Below are 21949 nucleotides of genomic sequence, written 5' to 3' on the forward strand. Positions count from 1 at the left end.
CCAGGAGGAACGCAGCGGAATGGCATGCACCTGCAGGGCACAGGACAGACCCCCATTAAAAACAAGGAGAAGAACCAGACCGACACATACACACACAGAGAACACATGTGCTGAAACTGTCAGAGAGTGGGTTTTGGCAGGTTAACAGTGATATGGTAATGCACAGCTGATGACTGGAGCTGCAGCGCATTAGACTGAACAGCGACTGTGCATTGAGAGACCAGGGTGAAGACGCAGGACAGGCTGCTGACATGTGTATTAAACTTGGAGAAACACCTCTGTAAGAGACAGCACTCTGGACTCACAGAATGCACTGGGTCTGTGTACTCTATTCATATGTGGAATATTTAGACAGAGACAAGGTTAATGTGCTGTGTGTTGACATAAAGCATACATACAGCATGTGGCCCGTTTACACTCGGCTATAAACACTGAGTGATTCAGAAACGGGGGCGGGGGGACAAAAACAAAAAAGCTCATTTCTTAAGTGTGGAAAGTACATGTGTCCACGCTTTCATTGAGAAAGGGTTCTGGTGAAGACATGGTTATGGTTATGGTATGAGGGGGAGAGTTGTGGGTGAATCTAGGGGGAGTTTGGCAGGGGGGGGGAGGGACTCACCTTGTTTGTGGTATAGCTGTCCCAGATAATGAGTTTTCCATCCTGAGACGCGCTTACCAGGAGCCTGGAGAATAACGCACACACATTACATCATCTGTCACACGCAACTCGTCAAACATCTGGACTTCTACATTCACTTATCAGTTCTGTGGAAAAACAGGCCGCCCTTTCAACCGCTCAGTTCTTTCACGCTTTCGGTCCAGCACTCAGACACACGTGTGAGCTGTGTAGCATCACACAGTGCAGGGACTGGCTGGAGGGAGTGCTGTTGCACCTATACCCACACAGACACTGGTCAAGAAGGACCACTAACACAGTCAGTCCAGGCAGCGGAGGGGGTGGACAGGCAGCCAGTGTGCCACCTGAATGTGATGTGAACTTAGGTATCCATACAGGTGAAGGTACCCGGTCACTGTAAGACAGAGCCCTGGCCAGGCTGATCCAGGAACTGTTCGTTTAGGGGCCAAAACATCCCAAAGAGGAAAAACTGCTGTGAGTCAAGAGGAATTAGAGAGAATGTACTGGCTTACAGTCTGTTCCCAGTCAGACATCTCTAAGCAGACGTTATTTGTGTGGTCTTTGATAAATAACAGCTTAGAGAATCTTTCATATAAATCATAACGCACTTAGTTAAATCTGTGGAACTCGGGACTGCTCAGAATGCTAAAAAAGGTCAGTGCTCATAGAATGCTTCAAAAAAAAGAAAAAAAAAAAGGAAAGAATACAAAGAAGCGAAGCAGGGCTGGATTTAAACACCATGATCATAACAGTCAGACATATGCTTAGTCACTACACCCACTCAGACACATGCCTTCCAACCACCCACACACACAGTAATGAGAAAGGCAAGACTTGCACTGACTGAATTGGCCTCCTGTTAGCCTGTACAGCACCGCTGTCTTATCAGTCTAAACAGTCTCAGCTGTCAGACACACACACACACACACACACACACACAGAGCTCAATCAGGTTACCGCTGCTCACCGCTCACTCATTTCCATGGTCTTTCTCTCCCTCACCAGAAAGCAAAACATATTTAAAACAGCTACGAGGAACAAACTGACCATATTCAAATGTGACACCTGGGATCTTTCCCTGCACTACCTAAACTCCAGGAAAAAACAAGTCTGGTGTGATTCAGCTGCTACAGTGATAGATACTGGTTGAAATATTTTGGAAACTTGGCACCAATTTCGGTGGTGGAGAGACACAGCATTTTTTTAGTGCAGTTTGATGAGGTCCTGCTGCTTTGCGGGAAGGAGGTCAAAGCCGGGATAAGACAACAGGCACTGGGCATAGAGGCCTATCACACACTGACAGCCTGGATCTGAGTGGTCTGTCCATCCAGTCCTGGAGAATGTTCATTAGTTACATGGTTACTAATGACTAATTACCTGGAGTCAGTGCCCCAGTGCATGGCATAGATTTTAGCCAGATGGCCTCTGAGTGTTCGTCGAGTGCGCATCTGGATTCGGCCCACGGGGTCAACGTTGGCCGTGATCTGTAAACCAGTTCACACAGGTTATTACTCATAAGAGAGGATCTCCACACACACACACAGACAGCATTGGGTAGTAATGAAGTACTACTCTAGTTATTTAGGTCTGATCTTCTGTATACATCATCACATGCTTTCAGTATGAGGAAACATAACACAGTACACATGTATTACTCTCATATGAAATGAATCCACACCAACGTAATGCAGGTATTTTCCATACGTTGCCTCTTACCTGTGATAGCGTAGCATCTGCACAGGCTTTCCTTGCATCCTGTAAAAGGAGAGGAGAAATCCTTCAGTAACTCAGAGGCATTTACACTGGGAGGGTAAAGCTGAATTACTGGCCTAAATGACTTATTCAAACAGAGAGGGAGAAGAGTCCATCAACACACTAATAACAGACTTATTCTTTTCATTGGTAAAGAGGAACTGATTTTTTAATGAGCAGTTTGTGATAACATCACGGCATGAAAAGGAGATTTGGGCCGGTGAACAAGCATGACCTCTGCAGACAGTTGAGTTGTGTTGTTTGTCTCTATGGACAGTTGGACGAGTTGTGTTCTGTTTGTCTCTATGGACCAATAGATGGGTTGTGTTCTGTTTGTCTCTGTGGACAGTTAGATGGGTTGTGTTCTGTTTGTCTCTGTGGACATTTGGATGAGTTGTGTTCCGTTTGTTTCTGTGGACAGTTGGATGGGTTGTGTTCTGTTTGTCTCTATGGACAGTGAGATGAGTTGTGTTCCGTTTGTCTCTATGGACAGTTAGATGGGTTGTGTTCTGTTTGTCTCTGTGGACAGTGAGATGAGTTGTGTTCTGTTTGTCTCTGTGGACAGTTAGATGGGTTGTGTTCTGTTTGTCTCTATGGACAGTTGGATGAGTTGGGTTCCGTTTGTCTCTGTGGACAGTTGGATGGGTTGTGTTCCGTTTGTCTCTGTGGACAGTTGGATGGGTTGTGTTCTGTTTGTCTCTATGGACAGTTGGATGGGTTGTGTTCTGTTTGTCTCTGTGGACAGTGAGATGAGTTGAGTTCTGTTTGTCTCTGTGGACAGTTAGATGGGTTGTGTTCTGTTTGTCTCTATGGACAGTTGGATGAGTTGTGTTCCGTTTGTCTCTGTGGACAGTTGGATGGGTTGTGTTCTGTTTGTCTCTGTGGACAGTGAGATGAGTTGAGTTCTGTTTGTCTCTGTGGACAGTTAGATGGGTTGTGTTCTGTTTGTCTCTATGGACAGTTGGATGGGTTGTGTTCTGTTTGTCTCTGTGGACAGTGAGATGAGTTGAGTTCTGTTTGTCTCTGTGGACAGTTAGATGGGTTGTGTTCTGTTTGTCTCTGTGGACAGTTAGATGAGTTGTGTTCTGTTTGTCTCTATGGACAGTTGGATGGGTTGTGTTCTGTTTGTGTCTATGGACAGTTAGATGAGTTGTGTTCTGTTTGTGTCTATGGACAGTTGGATGGGTTGTGTTCCGTTTGTCTCTGTGGACAGTGAGATGAGTTGTGTTCTGTTTGTCTCTGTGGACAGTTGGACGAGTTGTGTTCTGTTTTTCTCTGGTTTTGAAGCTCCACTGTGAATGTACTGTTTTTTTAGAGGCTATGAAAATAGTCGTTCACCATATTTACATAAAGCCTCAGAGTCATGCAAAATCCTCACTGGCTTGCGTGTCTTCACATTTCATAGGTCAAAAGGTTCAATAAGGACACAAGAGAAAATTCCTTCATAAACCATGGTCCTCACAGATAAACACCCCATAAAACAACAAATACCCCCCTCCCTCAGTCCCGTCCAAAAAAGGCAAAATAAAACAACAAAAAACCCTAACAAACAAACAAACAAACAAACAAACAAAACACAAGTCATGTTTCAAACCATTTGATCTTAATGACATTCCCTTTTCTATGTCATTTTAGCATTTACTATGCAGCTCCATTTCTACATGTTTTCACTTGTAAATCTATGTCTTTTGAATTCTGATGTTCACTCAAACATGTGTGTTAAAATCAAAGAGGGATTCATAAAAAAGAACAGTAGGCAGCTCATTATTCACTGCACTGAGCGATGTTCAAACGTGGGGGACTGATGACCTCCTTATCAAAACACTGTTTGTCCCTGTCCACTAAAGCCCGGAGCATGTTTAGGCCCGGGAGTTGAGTTTGGTTCAGCTTAGTTTAGTGAGAGAGAGGGGGGCGGGGGAAAGAGAGGGAGGGAGAGAGAGGGGGAGAGAGAGATAGAGAGGGGGGGGGGGGGACAGAGAGAGAGAGAGAGAGAGAGAGAGAGAGAGAGAGAGAAAGAGAGAGAGAGAGGGGGGAGAGGGAGAGAGAGAGAGAGAGAGAGAGAGGATGGTATTTACTCTGATCTGGTTCTTGAGCTGCTCGGCCTCCTGGCGTAACTGGTCCAGTTCACTCATTTTCCTCCTCTATAGCGCTGCCTCACTCCTGCTGCACGGACTCTCTCGGATCTGGAGGAAGAGACAAGAGAGTCAGAACACGCCCAGCATCGGGACAGACCGCAGTATCCCGACCAGGAGAGACAGCGCTGCAAGGGAAAGGTGCATTCAAAGCGTCTCTTAATAATTTGCTAAAATAAAAGATGTGCGTTACAAACAGGGCTGAAGTCTGGAGCAGTGTCAGGCTGAGCGTGAAAAGAGTGGTCTGCCTATGTGCTCTGACGATCAGACTTCATTCTTCTCCACCTTACACAGGTGTTAAACTTCTCACTCCTGTTTGTTTACTGTGTTTCCTAAGCTTTCTGCTTTCAGCGTTACGGTGTAAGATGCACGGCATGCAGAATCACTCGTGCCTGGCCCAACCTCTAAGCCATTCTGTGGGTAATTTTCACATCCACAATGCTCACTCAGACAGCTAAACATCCACTGAGACAAACTGTTTGTCCTGGAAATGACGCTGAAGCACCCGTCAGTAACACAGCCTGACTGCCACAGCAGAGACAACTGTGTGTAAGACCCTGAACCCGCAGCAATATAAATCCCTGTAGTGCTGATGATAACATCAGGATAAAAATATTCTGCCTGTGTGCCAGAGAAAACTCCTGCCAAAATTCAGAATGAATAAATGAACGGAAAAAATACCCGACTCACTGCTGCCAATTCCAGCTCAACTCAGCAGCTCAGGTAAGTCTTTATCTTATTAGTGTGTCTGGCCCTGAGCCCTGTCTCCACCCCTGTCACATACACACACTCTCTCTCTCTCTCTCTCTCTCTCTGTCTGTTCAGTGTCATTGATCTAATCCCGGGACACAGTTGATTCAGCTGGTCCAGGCAAATCCAGTTAAGACAAGACTGGGACGATGATCCGAAAAGCGGTGGTTTTCCTGCCAAGCCTTCGGATCACCACGCTGGCACATGGGACTGTGTACACCACTACGACAGGTGATCAGGTCGGGACTCCTCATTTAGATGAATCACGGTTCATGCCATACCTTACCTTACGCTGGAGCTCTCAGGTCTCTGGAAGCGTGAAAAGCGGTTGCACCGGTGAAACCCAAATCATGCTCCTTATTCCTCTTCTTCTAAAAGCCTTTTCTTGTTTGTCTGCAATATTCTGTTTTCCATCATGCTGATTTCTCCTCTGTTCATAGAATTTTCTACCCATTCTCAGAGTACTAAATACTGCCCTAATCAATGCCCATCAGTGGAGTAAGGATTGAATGGGCATGGGACAGGCGGGTGAAGCGTATTACAGCTGTGCAGGCTAAGCCAACCATGTTGACACCCACACTTCCCAGGAGATGAGCAAGACCCAGCCTGCACTGGTCACTCAAAGGAACAGTCATCGCCAAAGAGACAGACACTGGTCAACACGACAGCTCTCACAGCTACAGACACTGGTCAACACGACAGCTCTCACAGCTACAGACACTGGTCAACACCACAGCTCTCACAGCTACAGACACTGGTCAACACCACAGCTCTCACAGCTACAGACACTGGTCAACACCACAGCTCTCACAGCTACAGACACAGGTCAACACCACAGCTCTCACAGCTACAGACACTGGTCAACACCACAGCTCTCAGAGTTACAGACACTGGTCAACACCACAGCTCTCACAGCTACAGACACTGGTCAACACCACAGCTCTCACAGCTACAGACACAGGTCAACACGACAGCTCTCACAGCTACAGACACTGGTCAACACCACAGCTCTCACAGCTACAGACACGTTCTCAGAGCCACAGCCTTGACTGGGATTTACCAATATTTACTGAAAGGTTTGATCTGGTTAGAATCTCAAATGGCTACCAGAGGGAATCTCTGTCTTACACGATTATCACTTCAAACACAACTACATTTTAACAATATCATCATATAACGAGATAAACATGAGCAACAGCTCTTTCAATATAGGGGAAAAAAATATTTTTTCAACAAGAGAGCTAATTCTAAAAGGGGGAGCATCCTTGTTTGGGAGGCTGTTGGCTGATACAAGACACAGAACTGAGCATACAATTCTCTACACAGTATGCAGAAAAACAGTTCTTAAAAAAGACACCACATAGTTAACCACTTCATCTCCTCGGTCGCAAGGGTCCAGGATGAATCCTTCTGTAAACTGTAAGTGTCTGCTAAGGTTAATGGACCAACCTGTCCATATGTACAGACCTTTAACTCTCAAATCTGTTGTCACAATTACACAGACGTTAGTATTAGGAGAGCATCTATTGTTAAATGTTGGATCTTATGAACCAGAGATTCTTCTACAATCAATAGCTCCATGTTTGCTCAGATAGTCACAGACTGACTTTGCACTTAAGAATGAGGTGCAGCTCTGTGTCTCGTTATGAATGAAGAGAGTTTACTGTGTAATCGGAGGGTGAATGCTGGCCAAACTCTTTAAAGGTTAGGTTAGCAGATTTCCACCATCCTCCATTCCACAGTCAGCTGAAAACACAGTGCATGCAGGTCCAAGCATGAGCTGATATATATCTCCGACTCTTACAGGGAAATTCTGAAATGCTGTTTTCAGGAAGGAAGTCGTAGCAGTAGTGGAAGGAGGAATGAAGTCAGTGCTTCTAAACGAAACATCTCACCGTGTGGAGGATCCTCTCTGACATGCGATATGCTGTTCACTTTGTGTTGTAGAACTGTGTAAACTGGGACTTGCGAGAATCATCTCATTCTGAGAATGTTTTCCCCTTGTACACAGTCTCCCCCAGACACACAGGCTACATCTATGTCTACATATCATGGTGTTCCCATCAAGAACCAATTAGGATGTTTCAGACTACATCTATGTCTACATATCATGGTGTTCCCATCAAGAACCAATTAGGATGTTTCAGACTACATCTATGTCTTCATATCATGGTGTTCCCATCAAGAACCAATTAGGATGTTTCAGACTACATCTATGTCTACATATCATGGTGTTCCCATCAAGAACCAATTAGGATGTTTCAGACTACATCTATGTCTACATATCATGGTGTTCCCATCAAGAACCAATTAGGATTTTTCTTGGGAAAATTAGACCAGATTCAATTTGTCTCTTGAAGGAGCCACAACAGAACTTCAAGGTAAGCATCACACATCTGTAGCATGTGCCTTCACAAACATGTGTAAAAACCTTCAGTTCTTCTTATTTCTCTTAAATAATCCCAAATTAGATTCTCTCTTCAATATGTACTAAAAAAAAAAAACTGGCAGGAGGGCCTGATCTTTTTAGTCATTTATTTATTAATTTGAGGTCGCTAAATCTGATGTCTGGAATATTGGGATTATGGAATTATAGTCCTGTGAGGCATCTTTTCTATAGTCAAGTCAAATTTTACACCACATGGGCCTTCCTGGACATTTAAAGAAAAAACATGGTAGCCATGACAACGTTGGCACTAAAGAATAACTTCAGAGCAACTCTCCCTGGTGAAATGGGTCTGTCAGCCTGAGCTTTACATTCATAACACAATAGAGAAACGAGAAGATCTTCCTTCCAAAGACCAAAGCAACTTCATCTATTCTCTACCTTCTTTCTCCTTACCTTGTGTTGTTGTGGTGTCTTGAGGTCTATGTGACAGCTGGATGAAAAACGCTCTGATGGAGAATGGGGAACACCTTATCCTGTCTGACAAAGTCTTCCTGATTGGACAGCCCTTTAACTGGGCCCTTCATCCAGACAATGCGTCAAAATCCTCTTATCTGGCTGATCAAAATGTCAGGACTACAAAGGTCATTTACTTATTTCACCTTCACTGCTCAGCTGTGGAGTCTACGGCCAATTGTTACAGTCAGTATGAATATCAACGCTAGCATTAAGAACATACATTTGTTAAAGTATCATCCAAACATTATCTTGCATTAATTTTGCAACTGCTGAAGTAATTTATTCACACCTGTTGTACGGTTTTATTCATCGAGATGCCATCACATCACTGGGAGAAATCCCATTGGTCTCCTACTTCTAACATGCTCATCAATTAAGGAGCAAGTGAATGGGGAAAAAAAACACCAAAACCCAACTTCCTGTTAGTGGGCTATTTCTTAATATTTTACAAATAAACCTGAAATCTACTTAGACAAAACATGTCAGGCTGCTTTTTATCACAGGACTGCCACCAACTGTGCAGCCCTTCCTTGGATTTAGTGAAGATACCACTCTGCAGAAATCACACACACACACACACACCTCTGTGCTATACATTTCTCTGTGATTACTTTGGTTGTGAAACACAGAATATAACAAATGAGCCTGACAGACAGAACTCACAGATACTGAATGTGCAATAGGCAATTCTGAGTTGCTTTCACAGTCATTAAATGTTTTTGCATCAGCAAACCGTCATTCACGTACCACCATGCTAACTTATGAAACCCACTATTGACCAGACCAATCTATATTCACAAATGCCTTTGTACAGTGGATGTAACCAGTGACTTAGAGCATGAAGAGCTTTCATAAAACTCTGCATCTGTTTTCTTTAATTGCTTTAAGAAACAAAGGCATGGATGCGATCCATAGCATCCTTATATGTGTTATTAAGCTCCTTCTCTGCCTATTAGCAGGCACCTGATGTGTGTCAGCTGACTGCAGACAAGAGCAGGGCTGTAGTGAATGGCCTAGAGGTGCCACACACTGATGCATCGCAGGTCAACTGAGGGTAGCCTCTGCATAGCCACCCACTGCAATGAGCTACACTCAGATTTTCAAACAGACCCTACCAGGATGTTCCTGCCCTGGCATTTAGCACTGAGAGAGACTGATTTAAGACCAGTTAACTAGCCTGGATGATATGACACTTCCAGCCAAGCTGAAGAAAGAGCATGTTTACAGGGACTGATGTAGCATGCAGTGTAGACATGCTCATTATCAGATGTCTCTCTCAAAGGAGGACACCTCCAATGGGGGGGACCCCATAATACTAACTGAAAACAAGTGTTATCAATGAGAGACAGACACGCATTTGGATAAAAGGCAGGTTTTCCTCCAGCACCAACAGAGCAACAGCACAGACCAGGAAACAAACTAACTGATGATTTATTTGTGTTTGCCTGCTCTAACAAAACCTCTGAGATTCACGTATTTTTCTGGCTTGCATGTCTGCTATCCATTGTCTATTGCAGGGGGCATCCAGCTGAGTCAAACATTTCAAAACTGATGGTAACCAGAGCACTACACATCTTAACAAATACCCAGCTGAGTCCCCTGCATATGAGAGGACTCCTCCCACCACAAAGCACCCCCAAGCTCAGGTGAAAATACTGCTAACACTCTGGATAGCAAAAGCTTGCTATTAGGCTGGGAATGATTAGAGAAAATTTCATATTGCTAAAGCAGGATCATAGAAAAGGATCATAACCAGCACTATCACTAACAAGGCCAGTAATCCCAAGAGCTCAAATCCACAGACAGTAAAGCTTTAATCCCATTCAGCGGCACTGACAGAAAAACAGCTGTCCAAAGGCAAGCCTGAAGTTGGAAATCCCCCCTCCCCCCAGCCCACTGTTGCCTTATCTAATGACTAGGATCTGTAGATAAAATGACATTAAATTCAGTTGTTGGTCAAACACGCAAATAGAGAGAGAGAGGGGGAGAGAGAGTCAGTCTTAAAAGGAGCTGTTAAATACGAAAAAACATAAATGTTAAGAGTGTTAAGAGGAGCTGTAAACAGCAGTAGACAGCAGAGCTCAGTAAAACTGAGTATATGGCGGTGTCAGGTCAGCGGGTACATAATGTTAAGGTATTCTCCTCAACACTCTTACAGTCTAAAACACACAGACACACTAAATACGTGCTGTTTAAACCTAATGCCAATTATCTGATTAAATCGACCGAAAGAACTATTTTAGAACATTATATAAAAATGTTAGCCTACACATGCACAAGCTTTGTAACTGCTGTGGTCAGGTCTGATTAATAGTGAGGCTTCTGATTCAATGCACAGAAACAAAAAAAAAAAAACCAAACTGTACAATATGTTTTATGGAACAACTCAGCCCACCCCCTCCCCTGCTATATGCCTTCCCTTAATATTTCACACTTAAAATCACAGATCAGAAGATTATTTCCTGAAACACAACAGCATGATATGCTAAATGCTTTCAAGTGTATGGATGTGGTTATCGGGCTCTATCAATGTGTTTATACACAAAACAGCAAACATCCTCATTCCTCCTGTGGTTTTATCTTTCTGCATGAAGCGTTAGCTTTGCCCGGATATAGGTTAAGTACCAGGAACTTCACATAAATACTTTCATTTTAACGCCTTACATAATGCAAACACGAGCGAACAATTAATGGTTTTGTGTGCACAGCATAAAGTATGCGTGTGTCGAAGCAGACGGGCGGCACTCGAAGTCTGAAGCGATGCCGTGGTGCTAACGTCTTGTAAAGAAGGAAACCCAACGATAGAGCCTTACCAACGCCATCTTGTTCACCGCCGCTACTTGGGCCCAGCGCTGAAGAATCCATTGATTCCATTCACTTAATACATAGCTTTACACGAGAGCAAACGGTTTTCGAGTATGACTTACTGACTCGAAAATGGTGGTCCCTCACTTTCCAAGAACTGTTTATACAACAATATTTTCACTTTCAATCTTTATTTGTAACCTCATTTGGGCGCAAACTGGAAGTCCTCCGTCCTTAAAAATATTCAAAGCCCATGCCGGCTCTGAAGGGCTTCTTAGATTAACAGCATCGGATGAGTAGTCTAACGCACATCAGCTAGTAGGTCTCCAATACATGATTACGCTATTTTATAATAAAGGGCTGTTCAGCTTGAGTAAATGTTAGCCATGGAAAGTCAGATGGCTCCCATTTGGGCGGATAAGCATCTTCGCGTTACAGAATGGGCGGAATCGTCACCACCACAAATACTCCAAGGACGAGGCCACACAGTTTAAACATCTGCCAAAAACATATACCGAAACGGAGAATTTGATCGAAGGAAATCCAGCTGATTTCGTCAGGTTGTCGTTCGAGACAGCGGTATCCATTTAATTCGACAAGAGATTAAACCTTTAGCTAATCAAAGCTAAATGGCTTTGCTAATGAGCATCCACCAAAAGGCAAATGCCTCCAAAACGTCGAATTAGCGATCAAATTATCAAGCAATTCAACTGCTAGAATAGTACATAACTACAATATAAGTTTAGTTTAACACTAGCCGCTGACAGATTTCAGCAAATAACAATTAATGGTCCAGCTACTGTACACCCAGCTAATCGCTCCAAATGGATCTCGTCAGCTATTTCAATTATTTACCGACCTAAAGTAAACCGGTGCAGTACTTAATCAAGTAGGCCGTTTACAAAAACATACTTTGCCGATTTTTAAGAAAATTAGTTTGAGAACTTCGCTACAGAATGACTGATAACACTCGGGGCTTGAAAAGGAAAAGGAAAAACGACGTAAACTGTGCTGTTTGTGTTAACCGGCCTATATGCTCAGCTAAAACCAAGATGAACAATCCGACATATTTTTCTAAGATTAGAGAGCGTGCTGAGATTTGTCTGTTTTGAATAATAAACTGTCTCGTTTCGCCACAAACTGGAATTTGAGCCCCAACACTCAGCAATTTCCTATGCCCATACACTTCCCAGTAAAAAAAAATTGTTCCGTAAACAAGAGCAGCGATAGATGCCCATGTTAAAAGCGATAACAGACACAACTTTTCATTAAAAAAATCTGATAGTCGCAATTTCAGTGTATTGATAAAAAAACAAAACAAAATCACTGTTTTAAAACTGGAGTCAGATTAACTACTGTGTCAGCCGCCAAGCTCCTCAATAATGCGGTTAGCAAAACCAGTGGCCTGACCTACAGGTTTAAGATAACTAGCTTGATTTTAACTCAAACTGTCCTGAAGTGAGATTAACTACCAAACCCAGACAAACGTTGGTATCCGAAAATTCTGTATTGTATCGAAACCGACTAAAAGGAAATCATCGACTAATGGTAACGGTCCTGACTGAAGAAACAGCAAAGGTAATTAATTTGACTAAATAACGTTCGGCTGCTAGCTAACTATGGGCTGAGTAAGTGGCTATCCTAGCCAAAAAAGCTAGGCTCTCGCTACCCCACCCCCAGAAGCACAACAAGGTTCAATGTTACGTTCAGCCGTCGGAAATAAAATATTAAAATTTCTTGCCTTAAGCCGTCTTAAGTCACCATACATACCTGTATTCAGTCGTTGTTGATCTTTGTTTATATATCATTGACCGAAAAAGACGATGGTGTGGCTACCAATTCCACGAACATCAACGAACAAACAGGACGAGCTAGCTAGCTTGCTAAGCTAACTGGCCTCGAGAGGAGCGGTTCTTCTTCTCCAACGAACCCAGTTTTTTTAAACAATTTGCCCCCACGCGACGCAGGAAATCAGTCCGTTTTCGGTGGAGGATGTCTCAAGAAATCTCAGCTGTGACAGAAAATTGCAATCATTTATGTCCACTGTTCGTTTTGGGGTTTTTTGTTTTTGTTTTTTTGGTTTTTTACAAAAATAGAAATATCCGCTCCCTTCCTTGAAGGAACTGCTTTCTCTCCAATTCACTCTTTCACCCGGCCATCAGACAGGGAGATGGGCGCGGTAACCCTGCAATAAGCCTTGGGAAACCCCGCGTTGCTGAGAGCCCTCTTACGCATAAGTGGGGACCTACCAATACTAGCCTTACGTCCCTTGATTGTTTGGTTTACGAATCAGACAAAATTAAAGACATTTTTCGCAATTTGTGAAATTTGACCGGTCGACATCTGTAGTATAGCGCGGAAGTTCATCGCGTGTTAAAATGGCTGTGTCACGATGACTATTATGATCTTCCCATTAATGAAAACTACAAGTTGTGAATTTATTCACATAGCGTTGCTCTTGCTCTTAATCTATTTTACGAGAAATTTTAGAAACTTGCACCCAAATTTATAGTATGATGCAGCATAAAACTTGAAAGAACTGTCTCATATACACAGGAGTCAGCTACACTTTTGCCTCAAATTGTCATCACAATTAAACACTTAAGGACCCCATGCAATTACTTCATAAATAAAGTATACCTGCATTCAGTCAATGCCATTAAATAGCTGGCCACAATAACCTGCTGAGTGGCCAGTGTTGGTGATCAGTGACTTCCACTAATACATCACTGCTTGGTAGTTCATTGCTTTTCTGGCACGTGATGGGTGGATCCTCTGGGGAAATCAAGTGGCTGAGGAATGAGGGGTCGTCTGACCATGCCTTTGACCTGTAATCCCTCCATTACCAACCAAATAGTTCACTCCTTCTCTTTTCCCATACCGGTAAATGATAATTGAATGTTAGGTTACGGCATTACGATACAGTGGATCATGGCTGGGTGACCGTCTCCAATGTGCTGCAAACTGAATCCCTCTCATCAGGTGCAGAACAGAGAGAGAGAGTGAGACAGGGGGTTGACTATCAGGTAGAGAGAGAGCGAGAGAGAGACAGACAGACAGACAGATGACCAGCGGTGGTCTTTCAGTACAGTGTTATGGCAGATATGTCCAGTAATTCATTTGTCTCCCCCTGGGTTCATTCATCATATAAAAAAACAAGCACTTGATAGTATATTCACAAAAAACAAAAGCCCCAGGAAACAGTCAGCTAAACAAAACTACAAACCCTTTTCTTTTTTTTTAAAACGCTGACAATATTCAGTTTCCAGCTACTGCAGGCAGATATTTCCGGCGTTCCCTGTGGATGTCCTGAGGACCCGTGCTGATGGTGTGCGGGAGCTGAGGAAACAACACTGTTTTTGGAGTTGCCTTATTTGGACAGCTGTCCGCTAGACGTTCACTTGGGATGACACTGCACCTGCTCGCAATGAATCACAAATCGTATTTACCCACAAATTACAACCATCCAGCCACACCCACATTACATTTATCTATAGAAAAAAAAAGAGAAGATCTACGGTTTACAGATGAGTCAAAGAAAGTTTAATTAAAATGCATAAATACTTTACTCCTTAGATCTCTAAATCTTAGTATCGACCTTTGACATTAATGTCAAGCAACAAACTGATCAACATGAATGGTAATAGGGTCCACAGGTTTACTCTGTGATCAAACAAAATAACAGAAGATGAGAATCAGTTGACTAAACAATTATGGTCACATTAATGCATTTCTCAATAAGCAGTGTTAATAATACTTTGATATGTGGGTTATTCCTGGTTGAGTTCCTGTATGTCTGCGTGTGTGTGCCAAAAAAGGTATGTAAGTGTGTAAAACCTCGAGGGAAAATGTACCATCCCACCCAGAATAATCTTAAAGAGAAATTTTCTCAGTGACCCAGTCACACTCTTCCCAGCTCTACAACAGTGCAGCATTAACATTGTACCCTGCATGACACAACATGGTGAGTTCAATTATCAATCCAATTCGATTATCATTCCATGCTTAATCCAGTCAAACGTTTACATATACTGATTAAGACTGAATTTATGTCGCGCTAATAATAGGGTTAAAATATGACAGAATTTGATTGGACATTGAAATGTATGTGGTTTTCATAAGTGTAGTCACATGTAGTTACGACATGCACCAATTTGCTGTGTTTCTCTTTTTTATTCTGAAAACCTCTGATAAATAACTCATGTGTGTTCATATGTCATTTCTCTTCCAAACGACTTATGTCTTTAACACAAAGGTTGGTGATGATGAAATGTAATAAAATGTGGGGTTATGGTTAACATCAGGATGAAAGTCATACTCTCTGACTGCTTATAACAGTGTTATAACAGTGAATCATTCAGTTCATCATAAGCTCTTTATCAGAGCATGTTTTACCGTGACCATGGCATTTTATTAAAGTCCCGCCACTGCCAAAGCGTTTCAAACCACATGTTCATATTTTTTATGACACGAGTGTTGTGTCAGGTTCTGTCTGTCATTTTGTGTAAGTTAGGGGTTTAAATATGGTTTGATGGGTTGTGTTTTGCTTTGTAGGCCAGCAAGTTGAGTCAGGAGCAGATCACAGAGTATAAAGGCGTGTTTGAGATGTTTGATGAAGAGGGAAACGGGGCGGTAAAGACCCAGGAGCTGGAGAGACTGATGAGTCTAATGGGAATCAACCCCACCAAGAGAGAACTCAGTCACATGACCAAGGATGTGGATGAAGACGGTGAACATTCGCAGACATCTAAACTTGTCTTACTGATACAGGAGTTCTGTCGACAGATAGATAGATGGACAGACAGAGAGAGAAACCGTAGTATTACTGTACTATCAGTCACACAATGATACGGCTTTTTGAACTGACAGCTGAAGAGAAATCTCTCTGATAAACCGGGACACTTAATTAAAATATGAAAAATACAGATTAATGCGGCCTAATCTCTCCTTCTTATGTCCCCATATGTGGCATTGTTTATTTGAGTGGTTCTGTAATAAACTAAATCAGAAAAGAGGATTAAGTAGGCGGAGTAGTGTCACACTTCTACCACACGGGGGCAGTATTTAACAATGTTTTCATGAGGTCACTCACACTGAACAGTCTCTGGTTTACGGGACATTTAGGAAACATTGTTTAAGTGTCAGCTTTCCTTGGTTAGAATGTTACGACTCTCAAGAAGAAGGGTTCATTTTTCCAGACATACGCTAATAACTGACTTATTATGGAAAATTAGACCTAATAAATCTAATTAGCCAGCATGACTAAACACTTGTCTTTTTAGCAAAATGTCAGAGGGGGTGGTTACCTTAAACTAAGGATACAAAGCTGTAATTTTTAACAGAAAAAGTAGACAATGTTTATGCATTTCCAAATTCCAGTCCACTCTGTCCTCAGACATGTCAGCACCTCTGCGACACTGAGGACCTAATGTCACTGGCTGTCAAGCTGAACTCTGTGACCCTGCGTGTGCTGGCATTCCAAATATGCTTTACTGTTCATTACAGGCAAAGGCACTTTCAACTGCGACAGCTTCCTGGGTCTAATGTCTCTGTACCATGAGCGAGCCAAGAACCAAGACGCTGAGCTGCGGGCTGCTTTTAAAGTCTTTGACAAAGAGGCCAAAGGCTACATAGAGTGGAATACACTCAAGTAACTGGGTTTATTTTAACTTCCATTCACTCAGTCTGTGCTTACACAACTGAGATAGTTTCTCTAACAGTTTAATTTGCTGTTTTAACAGGCAGTATCGGTACGAGTAAAGTATTTTACAAACATCAGAATTAGTCGGCGTTGTTTAATGTGTTTAATCCCCAACGTGTAGTGAACACACGCATGGTGGGGTCATGTGATTGCTTTAATGGCTGACGTGTGAGGAGAGATGGGTGAGTGTGTGTTCAGGGGATGAACACTGAGAGGGGATTCTCTGTGCTGCTCAGATATGTGCTGGTGAACGCTGGAGAGCCCCTGAATGAGGAAGAGGCAGAGCAGATGATGAAGGAGGCAGATAAAGATGGTGACGGTACCATTGACTATGAGGGTCAGTGACAGGAAGCTTCATTTTCTCTCTTCATTTTTCCTTCACGCACTTTAAACACAATGAATTTCATTTTAACAGGAATGGTTTTCTGTGGATTCAGTTTTTCCTTAATGCAGTTTAAATACAATGAATTTTATTTTGCATTATTACAAAAAAAAAATGCTAACGACATAAGATCTTGTACCATCTTTAATGCCTTTTTTTCCTTTTTAAAAACACACATTTAAATGATACTGAATTAGTACAGAATTACACACTTACATAACAATTGAAGTTTCTCTATAGCGGACTACAAAGAGGGCATGGATTGTTTATATGAATTGTTTTTAATGGGTCTAAGTTACTACATAAGTTTGGACCGTTGATTTTCAGGCTCTTAGCTGAACAGCTATTGCATCATTCTTTCCACAACCACTTACATTGTTTAAACCACTGGCACTATTTTAACACACACACACACACCTCGGCTCACTGCGTGCGCACACACACACACACACACACACACACACACACACACACACACACAGCGGCTCCTGTGAAAGTCAGTGGGACTGATAAGACCTACATACCGCACGGAGAGCTATGTAATATTTTGGGGACTTGTTCGTTTTTCATCGTTTGAATAGCTATGGGGAAAAAAAGAACAGCTTAATTAGTGGTTCATTAAATAGCTTAGTTAGATGGGAGTGATAATTCAGAGCCCACAGTGACACCTGCTGGATACCAACGGAAAGAGAAGTCTGTCCAGCCCGATTATATGACAAAACTGGAAGTTCTAACCATCAGACATACAGTGTTTTTTTTTCTTTTCTTTTCATTTTTTTTTTTAATTTAATACAGTTCTGTGCAGCGTTTCTGGGTTAAAATGGAAACCAGTAAGACAAATGTGCATCAGCATGGTCCACATGTTTATGATTCACGTCTCACAGACGTCCCAGCAACAGAAAGGGCACAGCACAGAGGTGGCCAGTGTACAGGAGCAAGAGGATCAGATTCACATGGAGTTTACACTAGAGAGACGACTGATACACCACTACCAATTCACACACGTGTCCTCAGTCAATAAAATATTACTCTCTGTTTCTCTAACGTGCATTGACATAGTTACATATTCCTCATAATGTGATATTTTTTGTCTCTGTTTTCAGAATTTGTGGCTATGATGACCGGAGACGTGTTTAAGATGAGCTAAGACCGTTTCCCCAACGACGTGAAGCACCGATGCTGAACACCGCTCTGAACACCGATGCTGAACACCGCTCTGAACACCGATGCTGAACGTCCGTTTAACATGATTAACACGCTGAACACCGCTCTGAACACCGATGCTGAACACCGCTCTGAACACTGATGCTGAACACCGCTCTGAACACCGATGCTGAACACCGCTCTGAACGTCCGTTTAACATGATTAACATGCTGAACACCGCTCTGAACGTCCGTTTAACATGTTTAACATGCTGAACACCGCTCTGAACGTCCATTTAACATGTTTAACCGCTCTGAACTCCAGTTCAAGCTTCATGAACATTTTTTATAAACGTTTTGATCAGTGCATCACAGGATAGGATACAGGATTCTATCAGTTAATACTTCTACAGTCTGTCTGTTTCCACTATTAAATATATAAAATGTGCTCTATTCCATCTGATAGGAGAGTCTCCTCCCCTATCGCTGAGCTGCTTGATTTTAATTAGCTTCTGTGACATCTCAGTTATAGTTCCCTTATTATTCAGTATTTAAAATGATTCTTTCTTTACTAACATCTCCACTGGGAGCCACTCTGGTCTTAAAATGACAGTTTAGGAGGTGTGGTGTGCAGCATTTAGGAGGTGTGGTGTGCAGCATTTAGGAGGTGTGGTGTGCAGCATTTGAAGAATCTGTCATTATCGTTTGGTTTATATTCTACATTACCTATATGGTTTTCTTTAAGTGGTAACAACACTGTTATTGTGTGACTTCAGCAGAAATTAAATTGGTCCTAAATGATGCAGTGAAAAAATTGTCATCCTTTTATCATTTTTCTGAGACATTTTCAGAACATGAACAGCTGTGTGTAAGCGCACGCACACGCACACACACACACACACATACACACACATGCACACACACACAGAAACACAGATCTGATTTCATCATTCTGAAAGGCACACGAAGGGTTAATATCCTTAGGCTCCCTCTCCCGGATGCAGTCATCTGGTGTACTGGATCATTAAATCCTAACCTCATCCCAGCTAAGACAGACTTACAACTAAGGCAGCCAATCACAGCCACAGATTAAATGCCAACCAACCAATAGCAGAACAGATAGAGGAGGGACAAACACAGGACTCGGGTTAGTAGCATCCTTGAAGCTGCTTCTGTCTGCTGAACAAAAGGAAGGTGAAAAAAGGGGCATAAGAGAGAGTGAGGGGTGAAAGGGAGGTTGGAGAAGAGAGGATTTGAGTTGTGGAAAAACAGCCGAGTTGTGTCGGAAGAACGGAGACTGAAGCCCTTGGGAATGCTGCTGTCGCTTCAAATTTTACAACCGCTCAGCTGAACCCCGGGCTTCCTGCTGAGGAGTCCGGGCAGAGGAAGGAGGAGGAGAAAATCTCTCTCTTTCTCTATCTCTCTCTCTCTCACTCTCTCTGCATCAGACCACAGTTCTTCATGATAAGGTGAGTGTCTGGCTCAGCAAACACAGGGAAAACCAATGCTACGTTAGAGTGAGAGAGACAGGACGGTTTGTCATGGCTACATGACCGTGTTTACTATTTTTATGAGCATCTCTTACACACACACACACACACACACGCACACACTGTATGATGTCACACGAGTGTTTTTCACGGCCCGTTTTGGTACGGCTATCTTTGTCCTGTGTTCATCATCGATTGGCTGGTGAAAAAGGCTAAAGCCAGATCATGGCTTGTGATTGGCCAAGACCTTCACATGTTCCTAATTAATGGTGCAAGACTGCGTGTACAGACGCCACAGGAAGCCGTGTGGTTTATGGCTTAGCTCTGTGCCTTCAACAGTGCAAACCGACCAACTTCATTATGTAAGGGGATTATTGCGGAATCACCAGACCCCCTGCAAGCACATGGATTAATCCTGTACAGTGCCCACCATGGATGTTTTGTTTTTGCTTTAATAACATATTTACATTTTGACTGGGGATTTGCTGATAAGCAGCTATAAAATAACTGAGGCTCTTGAACATTGGTTGTTCTCTCTTTCTCTCTCTCTCTCTCTCACACACACACACACACACACAGAACAGAATGATGGTCTTATAAGATCTCTCTCATAAAAACAAAGGGAATTTTTTTTCTGGACACAAACTTTAGGAATATTGAACAACATACTGAATATTTGTTTTACTTTGCCATATAAAGAACAATCCAATCTGCTTTGCCCTGTTGAAAAATATGGTTGTATATGTGGTTATAAACAACTAGTAGAATTACCTGGTTGGCTTCCATTAACTTTAGAAAGACAGCTTATAATAGTTTATCTGTTTCCCATGAAATGACAAGTGTACGTTTGACTGGAGGTGGTTCAGTTAGGGATGAAGGCGACACTCTGAACCTGAGTTGAAGGTATCGCGGAGAAAAGATTGCACTGCCCAAACGAATTTACTTACCGACCACTGCTTTCTTAAGGCTGGTAAAAATCACTCAAGCAACAAAATTCACTCATGCAAAGCAAGTGTCTGTTTTTCGAGCCACTGTCATTTCATCGCTAACCTCACCACACGCAAGATTAGTGAGGCGTCAAATACTTCCCTACAGGACGGCTGTTGCCTTCATGGCGTTTCCCCAAACTTCTTACTACGTTGGCTCAGAACAACTGTTTAAACCACAAATGGCCCGTTGACTTTGTAGTGCTGCCGTGTGTCTGTCTGTGACTCTAACATTTAGCACGCTTCGGTGCAGGAGCAAGAAAGAATCAGACAGAGAACCGGACAGATTAAGAGACAAAAAGAGATTGTGTGTGTGTGTGTGTGTGTGTGTGAGAGAGAGAGAGAGAGAGAGAGAGAGAGAGAGAGACGCAAACGCCTTGACGCAGTAAGAGAGAGCGAGAGAGAGAGAGAAAGAAAAAACGTTTTTTGCACGTGGTTCTCCTACGTTGCTCGCTCCTCTGCATAGCCTACTCACCTTGCGAAACGAGAAGTGCTAGTTCAGTCCGTGGGTTGTGTTTCTGGGTATCGGTTTTCCTTGGTACCATATCTGTACTGAGGTTCTGCCACTCTCTCTTACCGTACTGCCAGCCACATCCTGACCACAACACCCACCAGTGCCCGGCTCAAATTTAACGGCACGCACAGCCTGAATAGGCTCTCAGGCTTTTACCAGGAAAACAGCTCAGGTCTGATGCAATGACAGTTGCTAACGTTGTTTAAACGTCTTTGAGGCCGGTGCGTGTCTCAAAGCATAAGAAAAAAAGAAAAAAAAAGACTATTGCAAAACGTCTTGTCTTAGGGTAAAGAAGCTACAGCACTCGTTTTCTGATAACATTCAGGTGATGCCGTGCATTAATGCTGATGGAAGCTTTGGTCGTAGTGTATGCGGGTGAAGGATGTTAGCGTTGTGTGAATCAAAGTAGAAAAAATGGTAGAATGACCAAAAGGCCCCATAGCGCCTGAACGCGAGCTTTACCTCAGACCCTAATCTTAACCCCCCTCCCCAAAACCTAATAAGTTTAAAACTTAACGAGACAACCTTATTTGACAAAAGACTGAGAAAGCATCTCTCTTCCTTGCTCTCCTCTGTTTTCATATTTGGGGCAGGTAACTTTTCCACACCTGGTCTTACTGTACATACATACATATATATATATATATATATATATATATATATATATATATATATATGTGTGTGTGTGTGTGTGTGTGTGTGTGTGTGTGTGTGTGTATGTATATCTCAGATGAATTAGTCTGTAACTGTAA

General features: G+C 42.7%; 2 protein-coding genes across 2 annotated transcripts in view; one reads left to right on the plus strand and one right to left on the minus strand.

The window, feature by feature from the left end:
• Positions 1-13126, minus strand: part of gnb1b (guanine nucleotide binding protein (G protein), beta polypeptide 1b) — a 17945-nt gene extending 4819 nt beyond the window's left edge. Inside the window, exons 1-6 of the mRNA XM_030776586.1 lie at positions 12752-13126; positions 4465-4572; positions 2354-2392; positions 2015-2121; positions 620-683; positions 1-30 (exon numbers count right to left, since the gene is read on the minus strand). The exon at positions 1-30 is cut by the window's left edge and continues 133 nt beyond it. Coding sequence (XP_030632446.1) covers positions 1-30; positions 620-683; positions 2015-2121; positions 2354-2392; positions 4465-4521 — 297 coding nt within the window. The 5' untranslated portion in view covers positions 4522-4572; positions 12752-13126. The remainder of the gene's footprint in view (positions 31-619; positions 684-2014; positions 2122-2353; positions 2393-4464; positions 4573-12751) is intronic.
• On the plus strand, positions 12527-18246 carry LOC115815503 (calglandulin-like). Its single transcript, XM_030778455.1, has 5 exons — positions 12527-12559; positions 15536-15710; positions 16487-16631; positions 16919-17019; positions 18168-18246. Exons 1-5 carry the CDS (start codon positions 12527-12529, stop codon positions 18209-18211), a joined length of 498 nt encoding a protein of 165 aa, XP_030634315.1. The 3' UTR covers positions 18212-18246.
• Positions 18247-21949: the final 3703 nt, after the last annotated feature.

This window comes from Chanos chanos, chromosome 6, assembly GCF_902362185.1.
Source record: "Chanos chanos chromosome 6, fChaCha1.1, whole genome shotgun sequence".
In the NCBI taxonomy this organism is placed as follows: Eukaryota; Metazoa; Chordata; class Actinopteri; order Gonorynchiformes; family Chanidae; genus Chanos; species Chanos chanos.